The sequence below is a fragment of the Herpailurus yagouaroundi genome, unplaced genomic scaffold, assembly GCF_014898765.1.
Source record: "Herpailurus yagouaroundi ecotype Mexico unplaced genomic scaffold, PumYag 77, whole genome shotgun sequence".
Classification (NCBI taxonomy): Eukaryota; Metazoa; Chordata; class Mammalia; order Carnivora; family Felidae; genus Herpailurus; species Herpailurus yagouaroundi.
The window spans coordinates 5,797,358-5,822,322 of record NW_024412388.1 but is presented as its reverse complement, the minus strand read 5'-3'; the positions used below and the strand labels follow the sequence as shown (position 1 = coordinate 5,822,322).

The window sequence follows — 24,965 nt, the reverse complement described above, 5'->3', positions numbered from 1 at the left end:
TCCGGAGACCACGCGGTGAGACCCTGAGCACCTGAGTGTGATCTGGCACCGACACAGACCAGCTATCACCCTTGGCCTCTCCTGGCCAACCCGGTCGGCTCCGAACTCAAGACCTGTGGAATCCGAGCAGGACCGGTTACACCCGGCACGCGGGGTCAAGCTGACAGGCCCCGGGGCCAGTGGAGGTGTCTGTCCGGCCCTCGACCCCTGAGCAGATCCTTCCCGCTGGCCTGTGGAGACACCAAGGGGGACGCTGGCCTCCCTGCCCCCTCCCAGGGAAAATCAGACAGACGAGCTTGCTTGGGGGAGGCGGGCCACAGCGTTGGCCGTGCAGTTGGATTCCTCAGGCTGCAGGAAAAAGCGAGCCTCTGGAGTCCTGGGGCTCCTGTGGAAGGCAGGGCCCGGCAGGAGTTGGGCCGTCGGAGCTGCAGGTGCAATCGTGGCCGAAGCCCGTGGCTCAGGAGCGCGTGCTTTACCGTGGGGCGCGTGAACCCTCGCTGGCTTCTTTGTCCTGCATTTTTGGTCCTTGGAGGTCTCCGTATCCGAGGTGTCCTTTCCCTGGGTTCTCACTGGGTTCCCAGCTGCCCTGGGGTGCTCTGGGCAGCTTGAGTCCTGGGCCCCGGTGCTCTGACCCAAGGCAGCTGCTCCGGTAGCTGCGTTTGCCGGGAACAGCTTCCAAGTCATAACGGTTTCCTTTTGGCACATCGGGGACCCAGGCTGCGGAAGCTGTGCTTGTGTCCCCCCACCCCAACCCGGCTCCCCCTTACCTTGGGCACCTCGTTACCGGACCGGGTCCCAGTGGGTGGAAGGCACTTGCTTTGCAAACCTTTGCTGACTGAATCACCAGGGCCCCCTTGCAGAGGGAGACTCCGTGGTGCACACTGTCCAGATGCGCTGTGGAGCGGTTGGTGGAGGTGAGGTTGCCCTTGGGCCCCCTCCGAGGAGCTGGTCGCTACTGTGGCACCTGAAGTGGCCCCCTTTCTCCCTCAAGCCGCTCTCAACCCCGCCTCCCCCTGACCAGCTGTGCCTGCTCTGGGACATCACAGCCCCTCCGGCTCCGGCCCTGGGATTCAGTTGGGGAGGGGGCATCCGCTGGTGGCCTCTGGGGAACCCCTAGGGTGTGGACACTCAATGTAGTGACTTAATTAAAGATGGGACTTTAAGGCACGTCTTAGAAGACGCTTTCAACCTCATGAGGACAAGCTGTTTAAGGGCTGATGTCTTCTACGTGCCTGGCCACCACATGTCACTCCCAGGTCCCCTCTGCTCCCCTTCTTTTGCACGGGCTCAGCTACACGGCAGGGCCACAGAATAGATTGGAAACTCGGTCCTCGCTACCACTCCCGGTCCTGACCGCCAGGTGGCGCCGTCTGTAAAGCCCTGACGCCGCTCATCTGCCGCTCTGGCTGCAGGGACCTGTCGAGGTCCCCGGCCCTGCGATGATGGGGAGAGGTGTGTAGGAATGACGTCGAGTATTCTGGAAAAGAACAGACGTTTCCTGGAGTCCGGCAGCCAGGCTGGTGGGTCAGAGGTGAAGGGGCGGGGTGTTCTGGGCAAAGGGTCACCGGAAGAGGTCCCAGGAGCAGGGGCGAGATCTGGGGGCCAAGGGCCAGCATGGTATGTTACGATGGGAGGACAGGGGCCGCTTCTCTTGTTCTCAGCCACAGTCCCCACGCTGGGTGTTCAGTAAACCCTCGCTGAGTGGCGATCACCCCGTGGGACGTCCCCAGCAGTGACGATTTCTGGCACGGTGGCCTCAGTAGCCCCCTGAAGAGTCCCCCTGAGCTGCCGCTGCCCCCGAGGGTCCCGTGCCCCAAATGTGCCCCATCTCTGGATGTCTCCTCTCCTCCCGAGTCCTCCAGGAAGAGGGTCCTCCGCTGCCCTCCGCCCTCACAGCCAGGACGGGGGCACGGCACGCACCTGCAGACCCCGTAAACACGACCAGGGGGCAGGAAGGAGTGGAGCGCCTCACCGCACCGCGGGGCCTGGCACTTGTCAGTTCTGGCACATTCCAGGGAAGCCACCTCCGTTCCCTCGAGACTTGTGGCCCGGTGTGATGGGTGGCGGGGCTGCTGCCTCACCCAGTCCCCGTATCCCAGACCAGGGTCTAGCAGCCTGGGAAGGCAGACACCAGACGGGGAGGCTGTGGTTTCGTGACTGGCCCCTGGCCCCGCAGGCAGAGGCGGTGTGTTCATTCCCAGGCAGCAGCAAGCGACGAGAGTCGACGGCTCAGGTTTGCCGGCGAAGTCAGGAGTGCCTGGGCCTCAGCGGCTCGGACAGGGTCCGTCTCATCGCCGGCCCACAGAGCCAAGGCTTCCTCGCCCTTTCCTCTTACAGCCAGGCCGAGACAGGCTGGGGGCAGGGACCGCGGCGGCCCAACACTCACTCCAGAAACATCAAGCGGCGTGAGGCCAGAGTCCGAGGCCCCTGGTACCAGGGTGGGACCCTGTGTGACCTGGACCAGGGAGTTAGTGTGCTTGTGTCGGGGTCCAGGTCGGTCTGCGAGACGGAGCGGAACTAGCCCCTGCCCCTGACTGGGGGAGCGGGGGTGGGGGGGGGGGCGATGAAGCCAGAAGACTGAAGAAGCCGCCGAGCTCGCCACGCGGCCTGGGCAGGACTCCGGGACTCGTGAGCAGTGGCCACTGTCCTCGCCGTCCTCACGGCTCCTTTTCGAAGCGAAGAGAGCGATTCTCTGAGATGTGGAAACCCAGCGGGCGTGGCTCTCAGCGGGTCCGGGGCCTCCTCGAGGTTTGGATCCTGTGGCCGCTCCCACTGCCATCTGCTGGGAACAGACCCCAAGGTCAAGGGCAGCGATTCGGGTGCTGGCCTCAGGGCGGCCTGTGCTCTGTGCCGCCCACGGACTGGGGGCAGATTCCCACGTGTAAGAGCAAACCTCTGTTTACTTCGAAAGTTCTAGGAAGAAGGCCCGAGGCCTGGCCAGCCAGGAGTGGGAGGGGAGCCTCTCTGCTTCTCACTCACAGATGTGACCATTCGGGACAAAACCAGCCCAGACCACAGGACAGCCAACCGAAACCACCTATTTTAAAAAATCTAAAGGTCTGGTAAGCAATATAAACGTGGGGGAGGAGGAGTCTGGAGTCTCAGGAAAAGCATGGGACTAACAGGAGGCCCAAAGGAATTGTGTGACTTAGAAAAGTCACCCAGGGACGCCAGCGGGGCTCAGTCGGTTGAGCGTCCAGCTTCGGCTCAGGTCACGATCTCACGGTTTGTGAGTTCGAGCCCTGCGTCGGGCTCTGTGCTGACGGCTCAGCCTGGAGCCTGCTTCGGATTCTCTCTCCCTCTCTCTCTGCCCCTCCCCTGTTTGTGCTCTGTCTCTCAAAAAATAAATGCGAAGAAGAAGAAGAAAAGAAAAGTTACCCAAATTCTGTCTGCTTCACCGACACACTGAACAGGGAGGATGAGACCTACCTCACTTAGCTTGTAACTACCAAGGCTAAAATGGCATGTCATGAAGGCACAGAGAGAGGACTCACTGATTCCAACCAGGGTGGGCTGCACAGAGGAGGTGGCGTTTTAGACGGAGCTAAGTCGACTCAGAAATTGATTGGCAGCAAAGAGGTAGAAAGACTTCACCTGCGGGGAGAGCGTGGGCACAGGCACAGAGGACCCCTGTGGTGGAGAGGTTCTGGGGCCGCAGCACGGGAGGCTGGAGCCGGACAGAGGCGATGCGCTTGGGAAGACGGTCAGGGCCCAGGTGGGGCATGAGGAGTTTAGAGCTGGTTGCTGAGGCTCTGGGAAGCCAGAGAGAGGCAAGGGATACACTCGGGCGTGTTTATGGCCCCCCCGGCTACAGGGTGGAGGTTGGGCGGGGAGGGTAGACTGGAGACAAGGAAGCGGGCAGAGATCCTGGGCCAGAACTGGGGCCACGGAGAGGAAGGGCCTGGACTTCTGGGACCCAGAGGAGCCTCCTCAACTCCAGGGGGCAGCAGGCAGGGCACTGAGGGAGGCCTGGGGGAGCCCATGGCCCTCATGGGGAGGTGGGGAAGGTGGCCCGCAGAAGGCTGGGGGTTTCACGCCTACTGTCCCTGCCTCGTCGGAAAGATGACGGGACACGTTAGCTGCCAGTAAACCCCAGACCCTCCTTGGCTGCCGGCGACGGCCCCAGGACCCCGTTGCTTTGGGGGGGACTTGTGGTCCGTGTCTCCTGTGTCCCCCAAACACAGGGAGCGTGCAGTGAGGGTGCGGGGGGAGGGCCAGGCCCAGTTCTGGGGCAGCGGGCCGGTACAACAGGGACTGGCCACGACCCCCGCCCCCGTCCCGGCGCACGCGGCTAGCGCTCACGGCCTGGGGAGAAGAGCCCACCCGGCTGCGAAGGGAAGGGGCCCCGGCCGCAGCTGGGGGCGTCGCGTGGTGGAGTGACGGAAGCCACGTGGCGAAGGACCTCGACACTCACAAGAAGACAGATGCGTCCAGGTCCATCGGCTGGAAGACGGTGGGTGCAGGTGAATGCGTCGAGTCAGGGGCGTCTGCCACTGCACCTTCCCGGGCCTCCCGCCTCACCCGGCATTTTACGGCCCGAGCGCTTTGGAGCCTACGGTCCCTCGAACGCATCAAGCAAGCTCCCACCTCGGATGTCGGATACCTTCCCCTCTTCTCCGGGGCGCTGCTCCCGCGGCATCGCCAGAGAGAACGGCCCCCTCTCCCTAGCTCGGCCCGCTCCCCGACCCCGTCGCCCCACCCTCCTACCCTGCTTGCCTTCTCCACAGCACTCACCGCGATCCTGGGGCACAGACCTCAGTGTACGGTCTGCTTCTCTTCCCACATCAGCTCCGTGAGGGCGGAGACTCGCTCACAGCTGGCCCCCAGCACCTACCACTGCCTGAACACCCAGGGCACTCGATGGGCATCTGTAGGGTGGACGGATGGACGGATGGGCGGGTGGGTGGGAGAATGAATGAACGAATGAATGAACATGAGGCCTTCTGACCCGAAAGCATCTGTCCACTCCGACTCCACTCTGGGACGCAACGTAGTTAGATCAGGCTCTTTGCACCTCAGCACTACTGGCACGGGGGGGCTGGAAAAGTCTTCGTTGTGGGGGCTGTCCTGTGCCCCGTAGGGTGTTTGGGGCATCCCTGGACAGTGGCACCCACCTGGGCGGTGACAACAAAAAGACCTCGAGGCAATGTTTTCGGGGGGCGGGGGGCCTGCCAAACCGCTGCCAGCTGAGAATCAGTTACGCCTTTACTGTCCGTGAGCGACTCTCACAGCTCCCTCCCCCAGAGTCCCCATGGAGAGTAGCCCGTCCCCCCCCCCCCCCCGCCCCGCCCTGCCCCGCCCCGCCCCGGGCGACCTCTCCACCCCTGGGAGAGCCACAACTAGAAACTGTAGGCGTTCCTGCTGCCATTTATTGTTTTGTCACATATTTACATTCCGCAGGAAACCTGTCCCGCGTCCGTCCACCAAGGCCTTTTGGTTCCTCACTGGCCGGACTGCTCCAGACCCCCGGGCGCAGGCTTGAGGCCAAAGCCGGGGGCTCGGGGGTGTCAGACGTTCAGCAGGAGGGGCCGGTGCTCCTCCTCGGTGGCGTCGCTGGGAGGGATTTCGTAAATGACAAACAGGGAGGAGTACAAGCAGCCCAGGAAGGACACCAGGCTAGAGAAATACATGACCCCGTTGGTGCTGCCCACGGCCGAGGTCAGCGGCCCCAGCACCAGGGACACCAGGATCTGGGCCAGGAAGTACTGGCAGCTCAGCAGGGAGATGTCCACGCCCATGCCCCGCCTGGTGCCGTCCGCACCGGACCCTGCAAACTGATCCAGAAGGAGAAACACGTCAGCGGGCCACCTGGACAGCAAGGGGACCTCAGCCCCACGTTTCCTGCAGGACAGGGGACCCAGCGGGCTCACATTTTCCAGCGCCGACGTGCGCAGGGAGTTCAGCCAAGAGTTTAATAATATTTGTGTTCAGAGAGATGACGGCAACGAAAAGAATCCGTGACTAACAGGAGTGGAAGGGCCGTGTTCCCACAGGCCCAGGCGGCACAGAGGCTCCCTCTGGCTTGGGGATCTGGCCTTCCCCGGCCTCTCCCTGGAGAGACGGGCACTCCACGTCCTTGCCCGGCCCCCTCCCCAACCTCTGGCCGCCACGATGCCTACGCCACGCTCGGGAACACCCTCTCACGGTCGCCGTGCCTGGTCCTTTGGCCCGGCACTTAGAGGCCCCGTGGCCTCCACGGTGGGCACGTCTCCCTGCCTCCCACCCGTGCCCCCCCTCCCCTGCCCCGGTGCGGGGAAAACGCGCTCCTTGAGCGGGTCTGCAAGGGTGACGCTGGGAGGGGACAGGGTGGGTCCCCCCGCTGCTCCCCCAGCACAGGCCACCCTCACCCACTGAGGGCAGATGACGCCCCCCCCCCCCACAGACCGGCCGTGTGTGCACCGCCGGTGGGGGGGGAGGGGGCGGGGCCAGCATGCCGGGCCCGCCTCCAGATGCGGCCGTGGTTGCCTCTGGGATATTGCCAAGCCCCCTCCCCGGGCAAGGCTGTGTCCTCGAGGGGCTGTGGAGGGGCCCCTCGTGTGTCCTGGGGAAACTGTGGCTCCCCGTGGCTCCACACGGTTGGCAAGGCCACCGTGGTGGGGAGGTCACGGGTTAGCCCCGAACCTGCAACGGAGCAGAGACTGACAGGACTGTGAGCATCTAGGAGACCCTAGAGCCAGAGTCCCAAGGCTTTGAGCAGCGCAAGGGTGGCCCGAGGCTCTGGGCATCCCTTGCCGCCGGGTGGGGCAGCCTGGCGCCGGCCCATCTGCCTTCCCAGTCAGGGGGTCTCCCTCCCCTCTTGGTCCCTTGGGTGCCATTGGCGCCGGCTGTGGCGGCTCTGCAGGTGCCGGCTGGATGTTCGGGTCGTGCACGGGGCTCACTCTCCAGCGGTCACAGCCTCAGCCCTGCCCTGGGGGAGAGTGCAGACGGGCCACTGCCTGTCCGCGTAGCTGGGAGTCCAGCTGCTGGCGGAGAAGGGGCTGGGAGGGGCCACCACGGCTACCACCCAGAGGCCCTGGGTCTGGCCCCTTGTAGTGCCTGGGTCTCTGGGCCGATTGGACTTCTCACAAAAAATACTGTGCTCAGAGCCGGCCCCCACTGAGTTCATCAGAGACTTCAAACTCTTTACAACAACTCAGGATGCCTCCTGGGCCGGGCCTGGGGGAGGCGGCAGAGGCCCTGAATGAAAAGGGGGTGCGAAGAAACCCAGGTATCAAGGTGATCTTTTAATGCAGCATTTTAAAAATCTCGAAGTTACCGCAAAAAAATCTTGGATGGGAGCATTGTCGGCCCTAAGAAGGAGTGACGGACACACTGACAGGCCACGCACCTTGAGAACCTGATGCTGAGTGACAGAAGCCAGACACAGAGGCCCCGTGTGCGCGATTTCGTTTACATGAAACATCCCGGACAGGCGAGTGCACAGGGGGCACAAAGTCGACTTGTGGGCGGCGCAGGGGGGGTTGCCGTGGAAGGAACGGGGATGGCTAATGGGTGTGGGGTTTCTCTCGGGGGCGACGAAAATGTTCTGAATCGATTGTGGTGACAGTCGCACAGCTCCGTGGGTACATGGTATGCCTGAAAGGGGCGGACTGTATTGTGTGGTGGGTTCTAGCTCAGTAAGGCTGTTAAAGGAAAATCCACGCTGAACACAACGTCAACATTTTATACAAAGGCACGGCTCAGCTTCCTTCTTTATCCTTCTGCCTCAGACTCCACCGTGGCTCGGCACGGTGCCGCGACTTACCCAGTCTCTGCTTAAAGTCCTGCTACCGCGTTCAGTGCAGGGTTTTGGCACCAATTCCCGTCTTTTGAAATACTGCATTCTCCTCTCATTGACCTTGATCCCTGAGTTTTGTGTGTCCAAGGCGAGCCCCTGCTTGCCTCACCTGAGGCCCCGGGCAAACGGGTGACCCCGAAGCCTGACACTGGAGGACACAAAGGGGCGGGCCTCCCCTTCCTCCCTCCACACCGCCCAAGTACCGCCACGAACGGGGCGGCTACGCGCTCAGGTCTGTGCCCTCTGCTGCCGGCCACTTGACATTCTCAACGTGTGAACAGGCCCCTCGCTTTCATGGTGTAGCTGCTCTCAGGCTCATTTCTCGGGGTGTTCAGGGGGTTTCTCCAAGAAGCTGGGGGGTGGGGAGGGTGTGGAGGCCAGGCCCAGGCCGGCCTTTCAGGACCCGAAGCAGAAAAATGGAAGCACTTACCTTTTTGTTCTGGTAGTAATCGCACAGAAGCGAGTAGGGCAGGGTGCACAGGGTGGAAAATAAAATCCCGTAGGTTATGCAGAGCGACAGGACCACGTACAGGTTCCTGGACAGGGTGGCGAGCCCGGTCCCCAGGCCAAAGGCCAGGTAGGCAATGAAGTACAGTGTGCGGATGCTGAGGTATTCTTCTAGCTTCTCGAGAATAGCTGCGGGCCAGAAAGGAGGGTGAGCAGGGGCACCGGCCGGTGGTCCCAGGGACTCCGCTTCCCTGGGCCACCTGCCCCCGGCTGGCCCTCCGGCTGGCAGGCAGCTTGCCCCAGGCCAGAAAGCCCCCGTGGGGGGCCCAGGGTATCAACAGGGTGGTCTCGAGACCCCCAGCGCTGCTGCAGGGGCAGGGGTCTTGGGCCGAAGCCCCACGGGGGCCCGGGGTGCGGGACGGGGAAGTAAAACCATTCTGGGGACGAGCCCGGCCGGCGGCCCGCCTGGCACCGCCTGTAGCTAAGAATGGTTTTTGTATTTGCAAATGGTTTTAAAAACAATCGAAAGGAGACAGATATTTTGTGACACGTAAAAATCATATGAAATTCCAATTCCCGTGAGCGCAAAGGAAGTTTTACCGGATCTCGGCCGTGAACACTGGTGAGACAGAAACATCTCGTCTGAGGCGGCTCCGAGCCACAGGGGCGGAGCCCAGGGGCTCCCCAGGGGCCACGTGGCCCACAAGGCTGACCTTGCCCACCATCTGGGCCTTGACGGAACACGTGGGCCCACGTGGGCCGACGTTGAGATGGAATTTGCCCAGGCCCCCCGCTGGGATGGTACCCGGCACCCTGCAGGGACCCAACCTGGCTTCCTACGTCCCCTGTGTCCACCAACGCGAGCCTCGGGGTCATCTCGGCCTCTGGCCTCGGCTCTCCCCACCTGTCCTCCGTTCTCTCCTGCCTCTCCCCTCCCTCTGGACCAGTCGCCCCGAGACTCCACGTGGGATGGGTGGGGGCGGCAGACAGCACGCCCGTCTGGGGGCGACGTCAATGTTGGGGCCTGGCCCCCACTCTGTCCTCGCTTGCGGGCCTGGCCTGTCCGCCCGCTGGCTTCCTCGGGTCTCGGTGGACACCCGGGCCCTGCCCCACCGCCCGGCCAACCCCGACAGCTGTTCCACGACTGTGTCCCCCACACCCGGAAGCCACGCCTGCCGTTGCAAAGGCACCACCCTCCCTCCACTCAGCGTACGACCCCGCTAAAGCCAGAACTCCCATGGGGGGGGGCCCCCACCCCGCTTCTCCCCCCCCCACACCGGGCGGCAGGTACCTGAGTAGAAGGCGGCGCTGAAGGCGTAAATGCACATCCCCCAGCAGCCCATGGTGACGCCGCTGTTGTATTTCTGATATTGTTCCGACGTGTGCGGGGCTTTGGGGTCTCCCTGAAACACCACCTCACCCATGAAGTCCGTGTAGAACAGCAGCATTCCCTCGAACGACAGCCACCCTGGGAGGAGGGAGGGGCTCGTGACCACCGGCCCGGACGCTGGCCCCATCTTTCCCCAACGGGGTTTTACTGATCGTCAAAGGAACACAGTGCCTTCGTCGCTTGGAAACTTAAAGAAGAAATTACCTATAGCCTTGCCACCCAGAGGTCACTTGACCTCTGTTAAGATTTTATAAGTTCCCTTCTAGCCTTTTTGAAAGCAAATACGCATCCTTATAAAAACACAAGCTCTGGGGAGCCCGGGTGGCTCAGTCGGTTGAGCGTCTGGCTTCGGCTCAGGTCATGATCTTGCGGTTCATGGGATCGAACCCCGCGTCGGGCTCTGTGCTGACAGCTCGGAGCCTAGAACCTGCTCAGGATTCTGTGTCTCCCTCTCTCTGCCCCTCCCCTGCTCACACTCTGTCTCTCTGTCTCTCTCTCAAAAATAAACATTAAAAAAAAATTTAATTATTAAAAGAAACACAGCTCTGTTGCTTGAAAGATGCTAGTCTGTTCTTTCTCTAAACATTATTGCCACAAGGAAAGTGAGTCCCCCACTCCCTCTAAATGCCTCATCCTGTTCCCCACTCGCCTCTCTGCAAGGGAGACAAGAAAATGCCTGTGGAACCGCAGCCACAGGCATGCGAGGGGGGGCATTTCACTGAGAGAAACGCGTCAGGAAGCGCAAATGTCGATACGGGCCCACTATCGCCGAGGAGACTGAGGGCTCCTTCAGTTTCACCTTCAGTAGCACAAGGGGGGGTGGCATTTATTGGACCTCTTGAACCCCAATAATTATCATGCACAACTTCCTATGCTATTAAAATTCTTCAATAGCCCCATATTAATGGCAGCAAAATATTGCACAAGGCGGACACGCCATTAATACATTTAACCCCTCTCCTCTCCTGTTGTTCGTTTATACATCCTGCACTCCCTGCCCCTTCTTCCCAGCTTCTGACCATTATAAATCATGCTGTAATTAATACCTGGAACATAGATTATTTTTTTCTCAAGGAGACTTCACGCCCAGCACGGAGCCCAACGCAGGGCTCCAACCCACAACCCTGAGATCAAGACCTGGGCTGAGATCAAGAGTCAGACGCTTAACCAACCGCGTCACCCAGGTGCCCCTGGAACATACATTCTTGATAAAATTTCTGATGATGTTCTTGCAAAGGATACCAAGCAGGGCCACTGGGATAAAGGTTATGGGCATTCTCAACATTCTTGGCTGTTGCCGGGGCGCCTGGGTGGCTCAGTCGGTGAAGCGTCCGACTTCGGCTTAGGTCATGATCTCACGGTTTGCAGGTTCGAGCCCCGCGTCGGGCTCTGTGCTGACAGCTCGGAGCCTGGAGCCTGCTTCGGATTCTGTGTCTCCCTCTCTCTCTGCCCCTCCCCCACTTGGGTTCTGTCTCTGTCTCTCTCTCTCAAAAATAAACAAACATTAAAAAAAAAGATTCTTGCCTGATGCCAAATTGCCACCTAGAAAGTCATCCTGATTTATGGCCCACGATGTTTGAGAGCCTAGAGCATCTCAAATGCTTAATCAGCCTCAGAGGTTCAACGGCCCTACAGCAAGGAGGTACCACATGGAATGAGGTGAGAGCCAGGGCTTTTTCCGTGGCGATCGGAATGCCAAGGCCGGTGGGTTCAAGGCCGGTGCCGGGCACAGGCGGGCACGTGTGAGTGTCGGTGCACATGTCCATCCCGGCTCTAAGAGCAGGACAGCAGTGAGGCTCAAACGGGCATAAGACACAAGTCCCTCCAATGGCTCCACTTCACTGTGAATTGTCCCAGGAGCTTTTGGTAACGAGAATCCGGGCTCCGTGGAGACCCCGCGTCCCGCTCGGGGGAAGGGGTGCGCCTCGATTCGGGGCTACCTGGCCCTTCCTGGAGAAAAGCCCTCTCGGGCAGCCCCACGCCACGTCCTGCCCTTGGTGGGGTCTCAGGAGTCCTGAACTCATGGGAGATGACCCCCCAGCCCGGGACGTGGCTCTCTGGGAGGCCGGCGGGGGAGGGAGCGGCCCGGGTCAGAGGGCCGCATCCCCGCCGCAGAGCGAGGCGGGGACACGGAGGCACTGGGAGGTTTGCCAAGAGCTCACCCAGGAAGTGGTTGACGCAGAGATTGCGAAGCGCCTTGGGCATGTTGCAGATGGTGACACACAGGTGCCTCATGGACAGAGGCTGCCCCGACGGCTCGCTGGAGCCCGCCAGCTCGCTCTCGTACTTGACGCCGTTCAGTAAAATATTTGCCACCTGTGGAGGAAGCCACACAAACCTCCTCAACAGAGCAGCAAGTCGCGGCTGCCACGCCGAGGCGCGGATGTCGCCGCGACGAGAAAGTGAACGAGAGACGCGCGCGGGGGCCACGAAGGTCCGCCTTCCCGGGCGGGGCCAGCCGAGCGCCGAGCGCCGCCCTGAACGACAGGGCCCACGTCAGGTCATCTCTTCTGGGACGTGGCGCAGCTGGGAACAGAGCCCCGTGTCGGGCGTGCCCCCGCCTAGGCCCCAGGGCGGGAGATCCGTGCCACGGAGCGCGAGGGAACACCTCGTGGGACGTGAAACACACTTGAAATACAAGAAATATGGGTCAGTTCAAATCCAGATGGTACAGAAGTCCCTTCTCTTCCGCAACAGCGGGGGGTAGAAGACTTCGTGCCCCGTGACCGGGAATCTGTTTAAAACTCTCTATCCACACGGAGGCCAAGTGAGCAGGTGCAGGGAGCGGACACGCTTACCTCGGCCCTCGGGGGGGGGCGGGGTGGGGGGTGGTCTAGATTTCTCTCTGGGGCCCGGGAGCACCGCTCCCCCCGGCAAACGGCAAACGCGCTCGCTGATCCGGTTTGCGAAGTCCTCCTGGGACGAGAAGGTGTCAACGCCACGGTCGCCCTGCCTGGGCCGCTGGTGTAGACACCAGCCGGGTGACCTAACAGTTGTGCGAGCAGCGAGGGGCGGGAAGAGACGCCCCCCCCCCCCCCCCCCCGCCCCGGCTCCGGGCGGGACCTCGTGCTGCGGTCAGCTCCCGGACATTCCAAGTGGGGACGCCGAGGAGGCCAACAGCCCATGGCACCGGCCCCCCGGGCAGCCATGCCCACCGAGCTTGTCACCCGTTTCTGCCGGAGGAAGACCACTCACATCACACTCGTGCCCGCTTGAGGCTGAGCATGTTTATATTTAGCTCAGGATTCTTCCTCTCCTCGAAGAGCTGACTCACAAATTGTACTACACCGAGCACGGAAATAGAAGGGACTCAAGTGAGATTTTCAACCATAACTAAAGAGCTGTATCTAGAAGGCGGTTTGAATTTTTTTGTTTTGGAACAGCATAGGCTGGTCGGGATCGACGAAAGGTCTGACCGATTGCTCCGATGTCATCATTGAACGAAGAGAACGCCCTTGACCTGAGCGATTAGAGAAATCTCTCTCTTCTGACAATAAGGGGATGTCCTGACTTCGGGTTCTTCAAACCTTTCCCAGATCTGGACCCTGGAGATGTGCTCCGTGCTGCCCACGGGGGAGCCTCGAGACCTCCCCTCAAGGAGGCCACGCACCTGCCCAGCACCCTGCCTCGGGGCGAGAGGACGGTAGCCCTTACGAGACGATGGAGACCCACGGAGACTGACTAAGCCCCAGCGGCCCGGAGAAAAGCAGACCAGACCCACAGGCGCACTCGAGGACAGAACAACGAAGAGAAAAGGAACAGCCGCCTCGACACATGTCTCCAGTCCACCTGCCCCCGAGTCAGGGAGTCCGTCGGTCCTCCCGGGCGCACAGAGGGGCCGCCTGGCCGGGGGACAGCCCCGTGTGGGTGCACTTCACGGGGACATGCAGCCCTGCCGTCAGGCAGACACGTCAGCAGGCCACGCTTCCGAGCCACCCGGCCTTGAGGACGGCCCGCCTCCGCGCGCCTGTGCGGGCTGAACACGGTTGTACGGGGCTCCTGCCCGGGAAACTCCGAGTTCTTACTGACATTCTCGCTCACCCTTGGCACAGGCGGGCCGCGGAACTATTATGGGTCCTGCAACTGACGAAATACCTTCCTGATATTTCAAGCAGCCTCCTCAAGACAACGGAGTCCGACGGCGGTTAAAATCCCGCCTTATCAGCCGGTGGCCCTGCAGCCGATCCGACGTGTACTGAGTACAACGCAAACAGCCTTCCGGAAGGTTCTCGGCCTGCACAGACCCTGCCGTGCACTGCCTTTTAGAATGCAGAGTCCTGAGAGCTTCTGGGGCGGCCGGCGGAGGCCGGACGCCGGGAGAGGGACGCGGGGAGGGCCCGGAAACGCCTGCCAGGTTTTCCGTTCGGTGTCCACCTTTGCGGGAGACTGGCGGGCAGCAGGTTTGCGCTGCCAAGGTGGGGGGTGGGTGTGGGGCGGGGAGCAGGAGGGGCTGCAAATGCAGATGCTTGCAACAGGCTCGCTGCAGCCTCGTCCTGGCCTGGGTGGCCTTCGGGCAAACGTGGCCGCATCTCAAAGGAGTGTCCCTTTAATGGTGGCCCATGTATTAAGCCATCGATGGGCCCGTGACAGACACCCTGAACTCCCTCGTGGGGGGGGGGGGGGGAGGCGGTCTCTTCACCGACGTGTGGGGCTTGTCTATTTAGATCCACAGACCTTCTGATCCCCCCCAGCAGGAAGGGCTCTGGATGTCTTTTCAGAGCGACAACCCCTCTCCATCTAACTGGGGGCTGGGGGGCGGTGGACAACACACAGTGACAACACACGCTGACCCGTGGTCCCCCTCACCCTGACTTTTACCTGCTGACTGAAGGTCACGTTCCTCCTCCGGCTGGTTTCGGGGCCCCCTCCTCCGGCCGCATCCGGGATGGCCAGGGTCTGGGGTCTCTTCAGGATCCCGGCCGATCGCGGTTTGGGGGCGTCCAGGGAGCCCACCCTCAGCACGTCCCCGTCGGGGCCGGCGGCCAGCGCCACCTCCCGCCTGTCCCCGAGGCCGCAGTCCCGGCGGTAGAAGCCGTCGGGGGCCCGGGGGAAGCTGAGGCTAATGGCCTGTGGCGGGGCGCTGCTGGGGATGGCCAGGTAGTTGTCGTGGCCGCCCGTGAAGCAGTCGATGAGCACGCTGTCGATGTTGGAGGTGGCGAAGGACGAGGCGAACTCGTTGATGCCGGTCAGGGAGCCGTCCCTGCTGGTGAAGCTGCCGTACTTGGGCGTCAGGGGGCTGAGCGGGGAGATGGGGCTGGAGAAGCTGGCGTACAGGCTGGTGGCCGGGTGGCAGGGGAGGGGCTCGCCGGCCCCCTCCTCGCACAGCATGGGAGGGGAGGGCGGTAGGGGGAGGCTGGGGCTCTTCATGGTGGCCTTCTTCTCGCCGGGGGGCCGCAGGGGTCTCTCGGGGATGCTGACCAGTGTGAGGACGGTGGTGATGCTCAGGGTGACCGCGGTGAAGATGTAAATGACCCTCAGCTGCCCGCCCAGGGCTCTCCCGAAGCTGGTTTTGTCCCAGTGGATGCCCCCGACCACGTACCCGAATCCTCCTCCGAGGCCTGCGGAGAGAAGCGGGGTTAGGTCCCGGGGGCCGGGAAGGCCCTCAACGGTCACGGTTCCAGACCATCATTCTGGAAGAGTAAGGACCGTGGTTCTTACTCAGGTTGCTTACTCAAGTGTGTGTGTGTGTGTGTGTGTGTGTGTGTGTGTGGCGGGGGAGGGGGGACCAGGTGGCCACCCTGTGTCTTGCTCGCCCGATGCCAGCATCCTCATACACGGCCACCATTGAGTCACCCCTAATGGTGACCGAGGACGGCCACCCTGGTGACTAGCTCTCCGGGTCAGCGGGCCACCGGGACACAACAGGGCTGCGGGAATCCGGTCCTTTCCTCTGCTCCTGCTTGCTGTATCCCAAGGCCTCCGGGAACAGGTAAAGGGCAAACTGATTTGTGCAGCACAACGTTAAAATGCAGGCAATGCCGCGTTGCAGCCGGCCCCCGGCACGACATATACTCACCTCCAAAAAGTGCTGCTCCCCCTACCCCCCAGCTCCCCCCACGTCCCAGCGCCCCCCCACCCCAGGCCCCTTCGCCGCTACACTGTGGGTCTCGTGTGTTATCTGGAGCCCGTCTACTGGTTGGGAGGCGAGTCTGTTTACTTCTGCTGCTGAAGAGGAACCTGCTTCCCCGCAGCGTGTGGGCTCTCTGGCTGCCCTCCGCTCTGGGGGCAAGCAGCCACTGTTAAATAGTAACTTTTTTTTTTTTTTCAACGTTTATTTATTTTTGGGACAGAGAGAGACAGAGCATGAACGGGGGAGGGTCAGAGAGAGAGGGAGACACAGAATCGGAAGCAGGCTCCAGGCTCCGAGCCGTCAGCCCAGAGCCTGACGCGGGGCTCGAACTCACGGACCGCGAGATCGTGACCTGGCTGAAGTCGGACGCTTAACCGACTGCGCCACCCAGGCGCCCCAGTAACTCTTTTTTTAAAAAAAAAATTATTGCGGAGCCTGGAGCCTGCTTCCGATTCTGTGTCTCCCTCTCTCTCTGACCCTCCCCCGTTCATGCTCTGTCTCTGTCTCAAACATAAATAAACGTTAAAAAAAATTTTTTTTTAAATAAAAAAAATTATTAATTTTTCAGAGAGAGCAGGGGAGGGGCAGACAGAGACAGGGACAGAGGATCCGAAGCGGGCTATGCACTGACAGCTCAGAGCCTGGAGCCTGCTTCTGATTCTGCCTCCCCCAGTCACGTTCTGTCTCTCTCAAAAATAAATAAACATTAAAAAGAAATTAAAAAAAAAAGAAACACAGAGAAGGAACTATTAAAAAACTGGACAAAGGACTCGCATGTCTATTTAATGTCTGTTTCTCCAAAGAAGACATACAAATGGCCAATAAGCACATGGAAGGACGCTCAACTTCACGAGCGTTTAGGGGAATGCAGATCAAAACACAGCAAGATTCCACTTTGCACCCATCAGGATGGGTCGTATCAGAAAAAAAAAAGAAAAGAAAAAACACAGAACATGACAAGGGCTGGCCGGGAGATGTGGTGACATCGGAGCCTTTGTGCTTTGCTGGTAGGAGGCAAAATGATACAGCTGCCACGGGGCACAGTGTGGAGGTTCCTCAAGAAATTTAAAAGAGAAATACCGTAAGATCCAGTAATTCTACTTCCGGGTTCATACCCCCAAAGAATCGAAAGCAGGGTCTTGGAGAGTTATCTGCACACCCGTGTTCGTGGCAGCAAAATTCACAGCAGCCGAAACGTGGAAGCTACCCCTGTGTCCATCAACGGGTGAGCGGATAAGCGAGATACGACCTGTACGCACAACGGGATGTTATTCAGCCTGAAACGGGAAGGAAATTCTGACACCCGCTACGACATGGATGGACATTACCGGAAGTGAGATAAGCCCAAACCCCGCACTGGTCCTGCCGAGACCCCTCCAGAAGTTCCCTGGACCCACAGCCACACGGGTGTATGAATAGAGTCCGGCAGTGGCATTTTCTAGAAGAAGCGACAGAGGCCCGGACAGCCTGAGCCGTCTGCCCCCGTGTCGCACAACAAACAGGAGGACACCGATTCAGGCCTCCCGCCCCTCCGTCCGGGTCCCGCACGACCCCTTCTTGTCACGTCTTTCCCTTGACGTTGACAAACACCTTCCACCTCTATTTTAAGTGGGATTGTCTTAGTCCGTTTTATGTTGTAACAGGATACAGGTTTTATACTAAGAAAGCTGGGAGTACTGATTGGTATGGGATAGTTTGATAACCAAAGAGCACCCTGAATTCTCTTACTGCTCTGCGGTGAATTCTCTGGAAGTTTTTACCCTCCCCGTCGCTGAGCCCATTGGTGATAACCCTCAAAGCAACAACTTTGAGTGGCTGGACCCACCAAGGTCCCAGCTGAGGCTGAACAAGGCGAAACTCTGCCTTCTTATTTCAACCCTCAGGTGTGAACAACCGACCTTTTTGTAGTCTAGATGGTGCCATGATTTTGCAGGGTTTTTTGCTCTGTTGTGTGTGTGTGTGTGTGTGAGAGAGAGAGAGAGACGTCACCATTTAAAATGGCCCCCACGTGTAGCGTTGATGTACTGCTGTCTCTTGTTGGTAAGTTCGAGAAAGCTGTGATGTATCTTATGAAGATGTGAGATGAGCTTTGTTCAGGGACGTGTTACAGGGCTGTCGGCCATGCGCTCAATGGCACTGAATCTGTAATATACATTCCAAGGGTGTATTTAAATAGAAACACATAAAACAAGTTTAGGTATTGATTGGTCGATGAAAATGTGACCAGAGGTTCACAGGGAGCTAACTCTGTACTTTTCCTTGGGGCAGTGACTCGGTATTGGCTAATTCAGGCTTCCTGGCGACTCTGTAGAACGTAACTACTCGAACGATGAGAATAAACTATACATGAGGCTATATACACAGTTACGCACACACATTTATAGCTACATCTATAGTTCATACACATATACGCATGTATCAGCATTATATATTATTACTAAAATATATCATCTACGATATATATTTTCTTCTTTTTAAGTATATTTTATTTTTGAGAGAGAGAAAGAAGGAGTGGGGGAGGGCCAGAGAGAGAAGGAGGGAGGGAATCCCAAGCGGGCTCCGTGCTGTCAGCTTAGAACCCGATGCGGATTCGAACCCACGAACCGTGAGATCGTGACCGGAGCCGAAACCAAGAGTCGGCCTCGTAACCCACTGGGCCCCCCGGCGCCTCTGAGACATAGTCACCTCAGTGGTCATCTGTATGTGCGAGTTCAGCCCCCCGTGCCCCCGCGCTGTGGACACCTACCCGCCAGGAGGGCGTGGATGTTGAGGCCCCGGTCCTGGTCGGCGGGGCCGCACACGTCCATCATGTAGGCGTGGCTGGGGTTGTCTGCCGAGTCCGCACTGAAGTCCACCAGCACGACCCCGCACACCGTGAGCAGGAGGCCCCACTTGTGGTTGTCAGCCGAGTCGGCCAGCGCCGCGCCCAGGTCCCTGCCGTTGAGCAGGAGCGAGAGGCCCAGCAGCGCCCCTGCGGACAGAGAACCGACGTGACCGGAGGAAACGCGGAGCAGCCCGGGGCTCGAGTCGAGCATCTTTAGGGCCCCGGAGAATTCCTCTGTAATCCAACTTCAAGCAGAGCCCGTCGGAAAAGTCACCCGCAGACTCACCATATACATATATATATATATACTTTTTTTTTCGGCTTGGGTCGGGGTTTTTTATTTTGTCAAGCAGAGCAGGAACGACATACACGTTAACTCACTCTTAAAAAATCAAAGTGATGTATTCTCACAGTGACCTCGGGCCAGGCTAGGGGTGCGCCCTGCCCCCACACCCGAGAAATGATCTGTACATCCCTGCTTCGGTCACCAATGGTCTAGGTTTTGCTAAGAGGAAGCAGTTGGGGCCTTTTTCCTTTTCCTTTCCTTTTTCTTTCTTTCTTTTTTTTTTTTTTTCCACTTTATTTCAATTCCAAAACGACAGACCTATAGCCAGGACAAGAATGAAAGGGCGTCTCCTTCCAAACCTTGAGGTACATCGGTCACTCCAAGCACCCAACAGTGGCTGCAGTAGGAATCCTGAAACAGAGCAGGCCAGTGGTCATTGCGGGGGTCCCCACGGCACCCTGGGCTGGACAGTGAGGGAGACTCATCACATCCCTCAAACACCTGCACCCCTGCGTCCCGGGGCAGCAAAAGAACAGACAGTAAAACTCAGAGTACACAGCCCTAAGCTCGGAAAACAAAAGACAGAGTCTTGGGAAAGCTCAGCTTCCCCTCCTACATTTTCTAGTCAGGCCCCCCCTAAGGCCCTAAGCAGCCATGACCTTCCTTGGGAATCCAAGAAATTCCAGGACCCCCCAGCCCCAAACCACAGGAAGCTTTATCGCTTGGATCCTCCAATGACAGCTCCGTGTAAGATGGTGGGAATCCTCGGGGTCTGCGAAATTCCTGTTCTGTAGTCTGGTTTCGACAGAGTCCCTTAAAATATGGGGTGTGACGACGACCATACCTGTGTTTTCCCACAGACCCAAACTAACGAGTGGAACTTAACTCTCGTTCCTCCCTTGGCCCCTGGGGCCCCTCTAGCTGCTTCGACTCGGCCTTCCGGAAGCTTCCAGAGGTTTCCGGAGGCCATCCGCCATCGGGGCTGAGCTGGGGCTCACCGAGGATGGGGCTGATGAACCACACCAGACTGTAGAGCTGGTCGGGCAAGCCCATCTGTAGGAGCACGGGGGTCACATACGCTGTTTCCATGGCATAGCTGAACTCGATGCCGAAGAGAATACAGCCATTGAAAAGCAGCTCCCGGAAGGACCTCTGAGGGTGCAGGTCCCCAAAGTCCACCAGCTCGATGGGACATGGGGTGTTGGGGGGCGGGGGCGGGGAGGGACGAATGTACTTCCTCCTCTTGGGGTGTCGTTTGAAGTTGTTGGCTCGGTGGCTGATGTGCCGGGTCACGGACCCCGTGTAGCCGGAGATCTGAGACCTCCAGAAGTCCTGAGGAGCCAAAGTGGGGAGCAGAGCCTCTCCCGGAGGGGTGCCGCTCGCCGGGGGGATCATCGTAGGGGGGGCCGGTGCGAGTGCCTGTGGGGAAAGCCCGTTTGGGGGCGACGGTGACTCACCAGGGCCTCCACCACGAGAGTTGATTTTTCCAGGTGGATCCCTCCCACCACCGCCCCCCCCCCCCAAGCTGGCACCTGCTCGTCCTTCTCATTTGAGAACGGATGAGTTCACGGTGCAGAACCCTTAGAGTCAAATGCTGTGCCCCCCAAAGTAGAGCCTACTGCTTGTGGGTGATGTCACCGGGCCTCAGTTTTGACTCAGTGCAGCTCCTGCTCAGGAGACCAAAGCTGACGCTGTCCCCCTGCCCAGAGGGAGGACCCCAGCCCTCAGGTCCCTGCGCTGAAGTTCAAGGGGACCGACCCCGCCCCCTTGGCTCCACAAGGAGGAGTGGAAGCAGCCAGGCTATTTTAGGACCTGCAGCCCATTCTGGGAACTATTTTTGCCTTTCCCTGCAGGTCCCAGGGGAGCCCCGCGGCAGGGACAGGCTTGGGGCAGGACCCACCGACACACACCCTGAGTGCACGGTCAGGGGACAGTCCTTCCTTCGTGCGATGGAAAGTCGCAGCGGTCACCTTGCCTAACGCTTACGTCTACTCTTCCCAGGAGGCTGGGGCCCTTGCCTAAAAGCAGATGCATGAATTTAATTCAAGGCCTTTCCTTACAGCACCAATGGGTGAGTGAATTTGTAGTCAAGTCAGGAGAATGGAGACTTTTAGCGTGTTTGAAAATGCTCTCTTTAAAGAAATAAACCAAACGCCCTGAAGAGGAATACCATTTACAAAAAAAAAAAAAAAAAAAAAAAAGTGTGGGAAAAAAAAAAAAGCGGGGGGGTGAGAAATGGATCCCCACCCCCCGCCGCCCCCACCCATCCTCAAATCACTTTTTGGAGCAATCTTCACAACGCCCAAGCCCCAGGTAGGAAGTTAGCAAGGTCGCAGCCTTCTTCCCGCTCCCCGGGGTCAGTAGCAATCTGCCACGCGGACACCTGCTCCTGGTCATGCAACTGCCCTTCACTGCTTTGGGATTAATCTAGATTGTCCTTGAAAGAATGGATTCCAGTATGTTGACCTGTGCATTTTGGCCAACGTCGATTTTACTAAGCCTAGGGAGAGGAAGGCTACCAAGGTCGGAGGGAAAGAGGCAGATAAAAACACAAGAGGGGCACCTTCTAGGATTACGCCTGGCCTCTGGGACAGCTCACCCCATCTGCCTCGCAGAAAAGCAACTGCCTACATTTCCTTTGAAGTCCTTCCTGAGAAGCAGGTCCCAAACTCAAGACAACACCCCCCAACATTGACCAACTTCCTGCCAAGGACACTTGTTATTTACCAAGATAAATATTATAAGCTTTTTTTTTTCAAAATTACTTTTTAAAAAATGTTTTTATTCATTTGAGAGACAGAGAGAGAGAGAGAGAGAGAGAGAGAGAGAGAATGAGCAAGGGAGGGGCACAGAGAGAGGGACAGAGGATCCAAAACAGACTCTGGGCTGTCATCACAGAGCCTGACACGGGATTCGATCTCACCAACAATGAGATCATGACCTGAGCCAAAATCAAGAGTCGGACACTTGACTGAGTCACCCAGGCACCCCTTTCAAAATTACTCTTAAGCTTTAAAAATGAGGCCCTTATTTCTGATGTTAACTCACCGCCTTCCATCACACCGTCACTAATCCATAACTTCCTTATGAAGCTCTTCAAAATGCCTCATCACTCCAGATTTGTATCCTAGACTCCACCCCCTACCCCACCTGCTCAGGGATTATCTCCCTTCTGTTCAGAAGACACGAACAGCGGAAGTGATTTTCTTTAGAGACACCCTGGCAGGATCCAGAGCACCGTGTTAACCCACCAACCCATCCACCCACCTACTTTTCCACCCAACCATCCACATGCACACCACACATCCACCCCATGATCTTCTAATCCATGCACCCACCTTTCCAACATGCATGCATGCATGCATCCACCCTTCCAGACATCCACTCTGATCCATCCATCCGTCCAAGCATCCATCCATGCATTCATCTATCCATCCCTACCCATCCCCCACTCATCTACTCATTCACCCTTCTACCCATCCATTCATTCACCAACCTACCCATCTTCCCATTTGGCTGGGTACTAAGTACCAAGACACTGAGATCAGAGAGACAAAAGAAAGACAAAGTTCCTGCCCCTGAGTTGGGTGGGAAGTGGAGGGAAGGGGTTCTAAGCAGTGGGAACCACCTGTGTAAAGGAGAAGTGTGTGCAACAGTTGGGCACCGTGTCAGCATGGTGGGAGATGAGGCCACTGGGAAGGGATCAGCTGACGATGCGGGGCCTTGTGGCCCTGCTAAGAGATGCATTTCACACCGGGATGACGGGGACAGATATACCCAGAGACCCAGTCTACTCTTGCCTCTGTGGCTTATCTTATGTCCTCAGAAAAATCCCACACTATGTCCAAAACAAAAGCAGATATACCTAAGAACTATGTGTAGGCAGGTAGTACTTCATTAAAAACACGATCCACTTGTGACAATTAAGTCAAGCTTTTTTTGTTTTTAAAGCCAAACTTCTTGATTGTGCTCTTCCTATTCTAGCTCAGGCCCTTGGACATAGTAAATATTCCAGAAAAATCTGTCCTTTGGCCAGTCTTGCCTTTAAAAACCCAGGTGGCGGTTAGCATTCTCCGGAGCGTCACTCTCTCGTTAAAACCACAGAAACCAAGAGCCCATTGGAACACCACTTAATCAGACCATCTCCTTGAAAGTCAGAAGGAAGACCTTTGGCACAAGTGTGTGGGGAGCTTGACCTGACCCCACCCGCCCGGTCATAGCCCCACATCCACGGCAGTGACTAACTCCCTCTCTGCCTCTCCGCCATCGCTCTTTCCTATAAGCATGTTACCCCCATAGAGTGAACTTAAGTGCACGGGCATTAGAAACCTTGCCTTTCATTTTGGAATGAAGAACCATGGGCCACCCTGGAAGAATTTCAGAATCAAACCGCATATAGTAGAAGCATATTTTTGAAAAGCGGAGACTGTTCAACCTTCCTTAGAATGAACTCTGTGGATAACCCATGTCTCTACCTGTGATGTGACCACTTCACCATCACCTGCCCGCCACCCCCAGCTTTAAAACACAGCCTGCAGCCTGTCCTAGTGAAAGGGAGACCCTAACACCCCTGCCTTACCGCCCACCCCCCGGCATCTAAACCAGAAATGAAACCTGGACTTGAAGAAGTCTTCCCTGATTTTCAAATTTTGGGGCCAACGTTACTATTTTCTTTTCAAAAATACATTTACTAAATGCTGTCCACGAAAGTTCATTCTAAGAAGAATGTTTGAAATTAATTTTTGAATGTTATGAGAAATGAAAGTGAAATTTAAAATAATGAAATAGAATTCTGATACATGAATACCAATATTTCCAATCTTGCCATGTTGATCACATTATATGAGCATTCAGTCCAAAAAAAATCGATATGTCTATACTTATATCTGTATGTCTATGTCTATATCTCTATCTGTATCTCTGTCTATATCTATATCTATATCATCTCCCTGGACCCACAAAAGTTATATGCTGGGCCCACTGTGCTTCTAGAATACAAAGGATGTTTCAAGTAATGAATCCCTCAAACTGTGGAATGGGAAGATTAAGTGGCAAATGATTCATAAACATAAACAATGCCCATGCCATTTGAATGCTGAAAGTTACCCTACTATGAGCCAAATGATTTCCTCATTTCTTTCTCCTCTTCTTTATATGACACAGGTTTCCCGCCTGGGGTCACACGGGGCCACATCCCTTCCCCGCTCTCCCTTCCGCCGGTGCTCAAAGTTAATACTTGAAGGAACCATCCCCAGGCCAGCAAAGGGCTGCGGGGACCGAGGGGGTGTATTTCACGAGCTGGTTACTGAATTGCGGCCATTCCTCACTTTTGCTCTCTGGAATTCGGTCCTTCCCTGACAACCACCTGATCCAGAAACCCCTGGTCAGGTGCACACCGAACTTGGGTTTCGTTAGCACCTGATTCTCCTTCCCTATAAAGGCTGAAAAACATAAACATTGTGGTAACCCCAGAAATAACCCGAGAAGTTTATTGATGAGGTTGGAATGAACTGAATCACTGTAAGCCTCCTGCTTCAACCGTGGCAAGAAAGCAGAAACCCTGGGCCGTAAACTCATCATAAACTCAATCCTGGGATGCTGACAGAGGTCCTACCACAACCCCCTGCCAGCAGGAGGGTTCAGCCTCAGGCGGGAGGCAAACCGGAAGCTGATGACACCTGCCCAGGTGACCCGGGATCAGGCCTCCGGCACCAATAGGCACCGCGCAAGCCTGGGGCAGGTCCCAGTGTGTGCCAGGGTGGAATCAATCCTGTCACCCGGCGGCCGCCCTCCTCTGGGCCCAGGGTTCCGCACCCAGGGCGGGGGGGCGAGGCCGGGGCTCCCTTTACAGGTCAATCAATTAGGCATCAAGGAAGAACAAAGGTCTCCGTGCCAACCTCCAGCCCCAGTCGTGGCACTGTGACTACCCGGGGGTCGGGGGGGGGGGGAGGGGGTGGCCTACGCCGCGTTGCTCCGGCGCAAAGCCTGGCAGCTGTGCGGGAGGGGGGGGGGGGCGCGGGAGGAGATGGGGGTACCTGCGGCTCGAGACAGGAGGCATCCCCTTCCGAGGCCGGGCTCCCGCCTGGCCCGCGCGCAGCTCGGGTCCCCGCCCGGCAGCCCCCGGCCCGCCGCTGCGGCTGCAGCATCACCCCGCGGGGCGGGGCCGTGACG

General features: G+C 58.0%; 1 protein-coding gene across 5 annotated transcripts; it reads right to left on the bottom strand.

Moving 5' to 3' along the window:
- Positions 1-495: 495 nt before the first annotated feature.
- Positions 496-24,943, bottom strand: SLC45A1 (solute carrier family 45 member 1). Of its 5 annotated transcripts, none has more exons than XM_040460388.1 (9): positions 24,830-24,943; positions 19,793-20,213; positions 19,113-19,205; positions 18,431-18,655; positions 14,433-15,172; positions 11,777-11,930; positions 9,516-9,692; positions 8,208-8,413; positions 496-2,779 (listed from the first exon to the last, which is right to left on the bottom strand). In XM_040460388.1, the coding sequence occupies exons 1-9, from the start codon at positions 24,938-24,940 to the stop codon at positions 2,192-2,194; spliced, it is 2,715 nt and encodes a 904-aa protein (XP_040316322.1). In that variant the 5' UTR covers positions 24,941-24,943; the 3' UTR covers positions 496-2,191. The 5 variants fall into 5 exon arrangements, with proteins under 5 accessions (XP_040316322.1, XP_040316325.1, XP_040316326.1 ...); XM_040460391.1 differs by lacking the exon at positions 24,830-24,943 and adding an exon at positions 20,705-20,782; XM_040460392.1 differs by lacking the exon at positions 496-2,779 and adding an exon at positions 5,348-5,774.
- Positions 24,944-24,965: the final 22 nt, after the last annotated feature.

Bases quoted from the DNA above. Each gene is read 5' to 3' on its own strand.
- SLC45A1 (XM_040460388.1), bottom strand. From the start codon at position 24,940: ATGCTGCAGCCGCAGCGGCGGGCCGGGGGCTGCCGGGCGGGGACCCGA. The intron at 20,214-24,829 runs GTACCCCCATCT...CTTTCCCCACAG, and splicing joins CCTCCTGTCTCGAGCCGCAG to GCACTCGCACCGGCCCCCCC. The intron at 8,414-9,515 runs GTACCTGCCGCC...TCTGGCCCGCAG, and splicing joins CAGCGCCGCCTTCTACTCAG to CTATTCTCGAGAAGCTAGAA.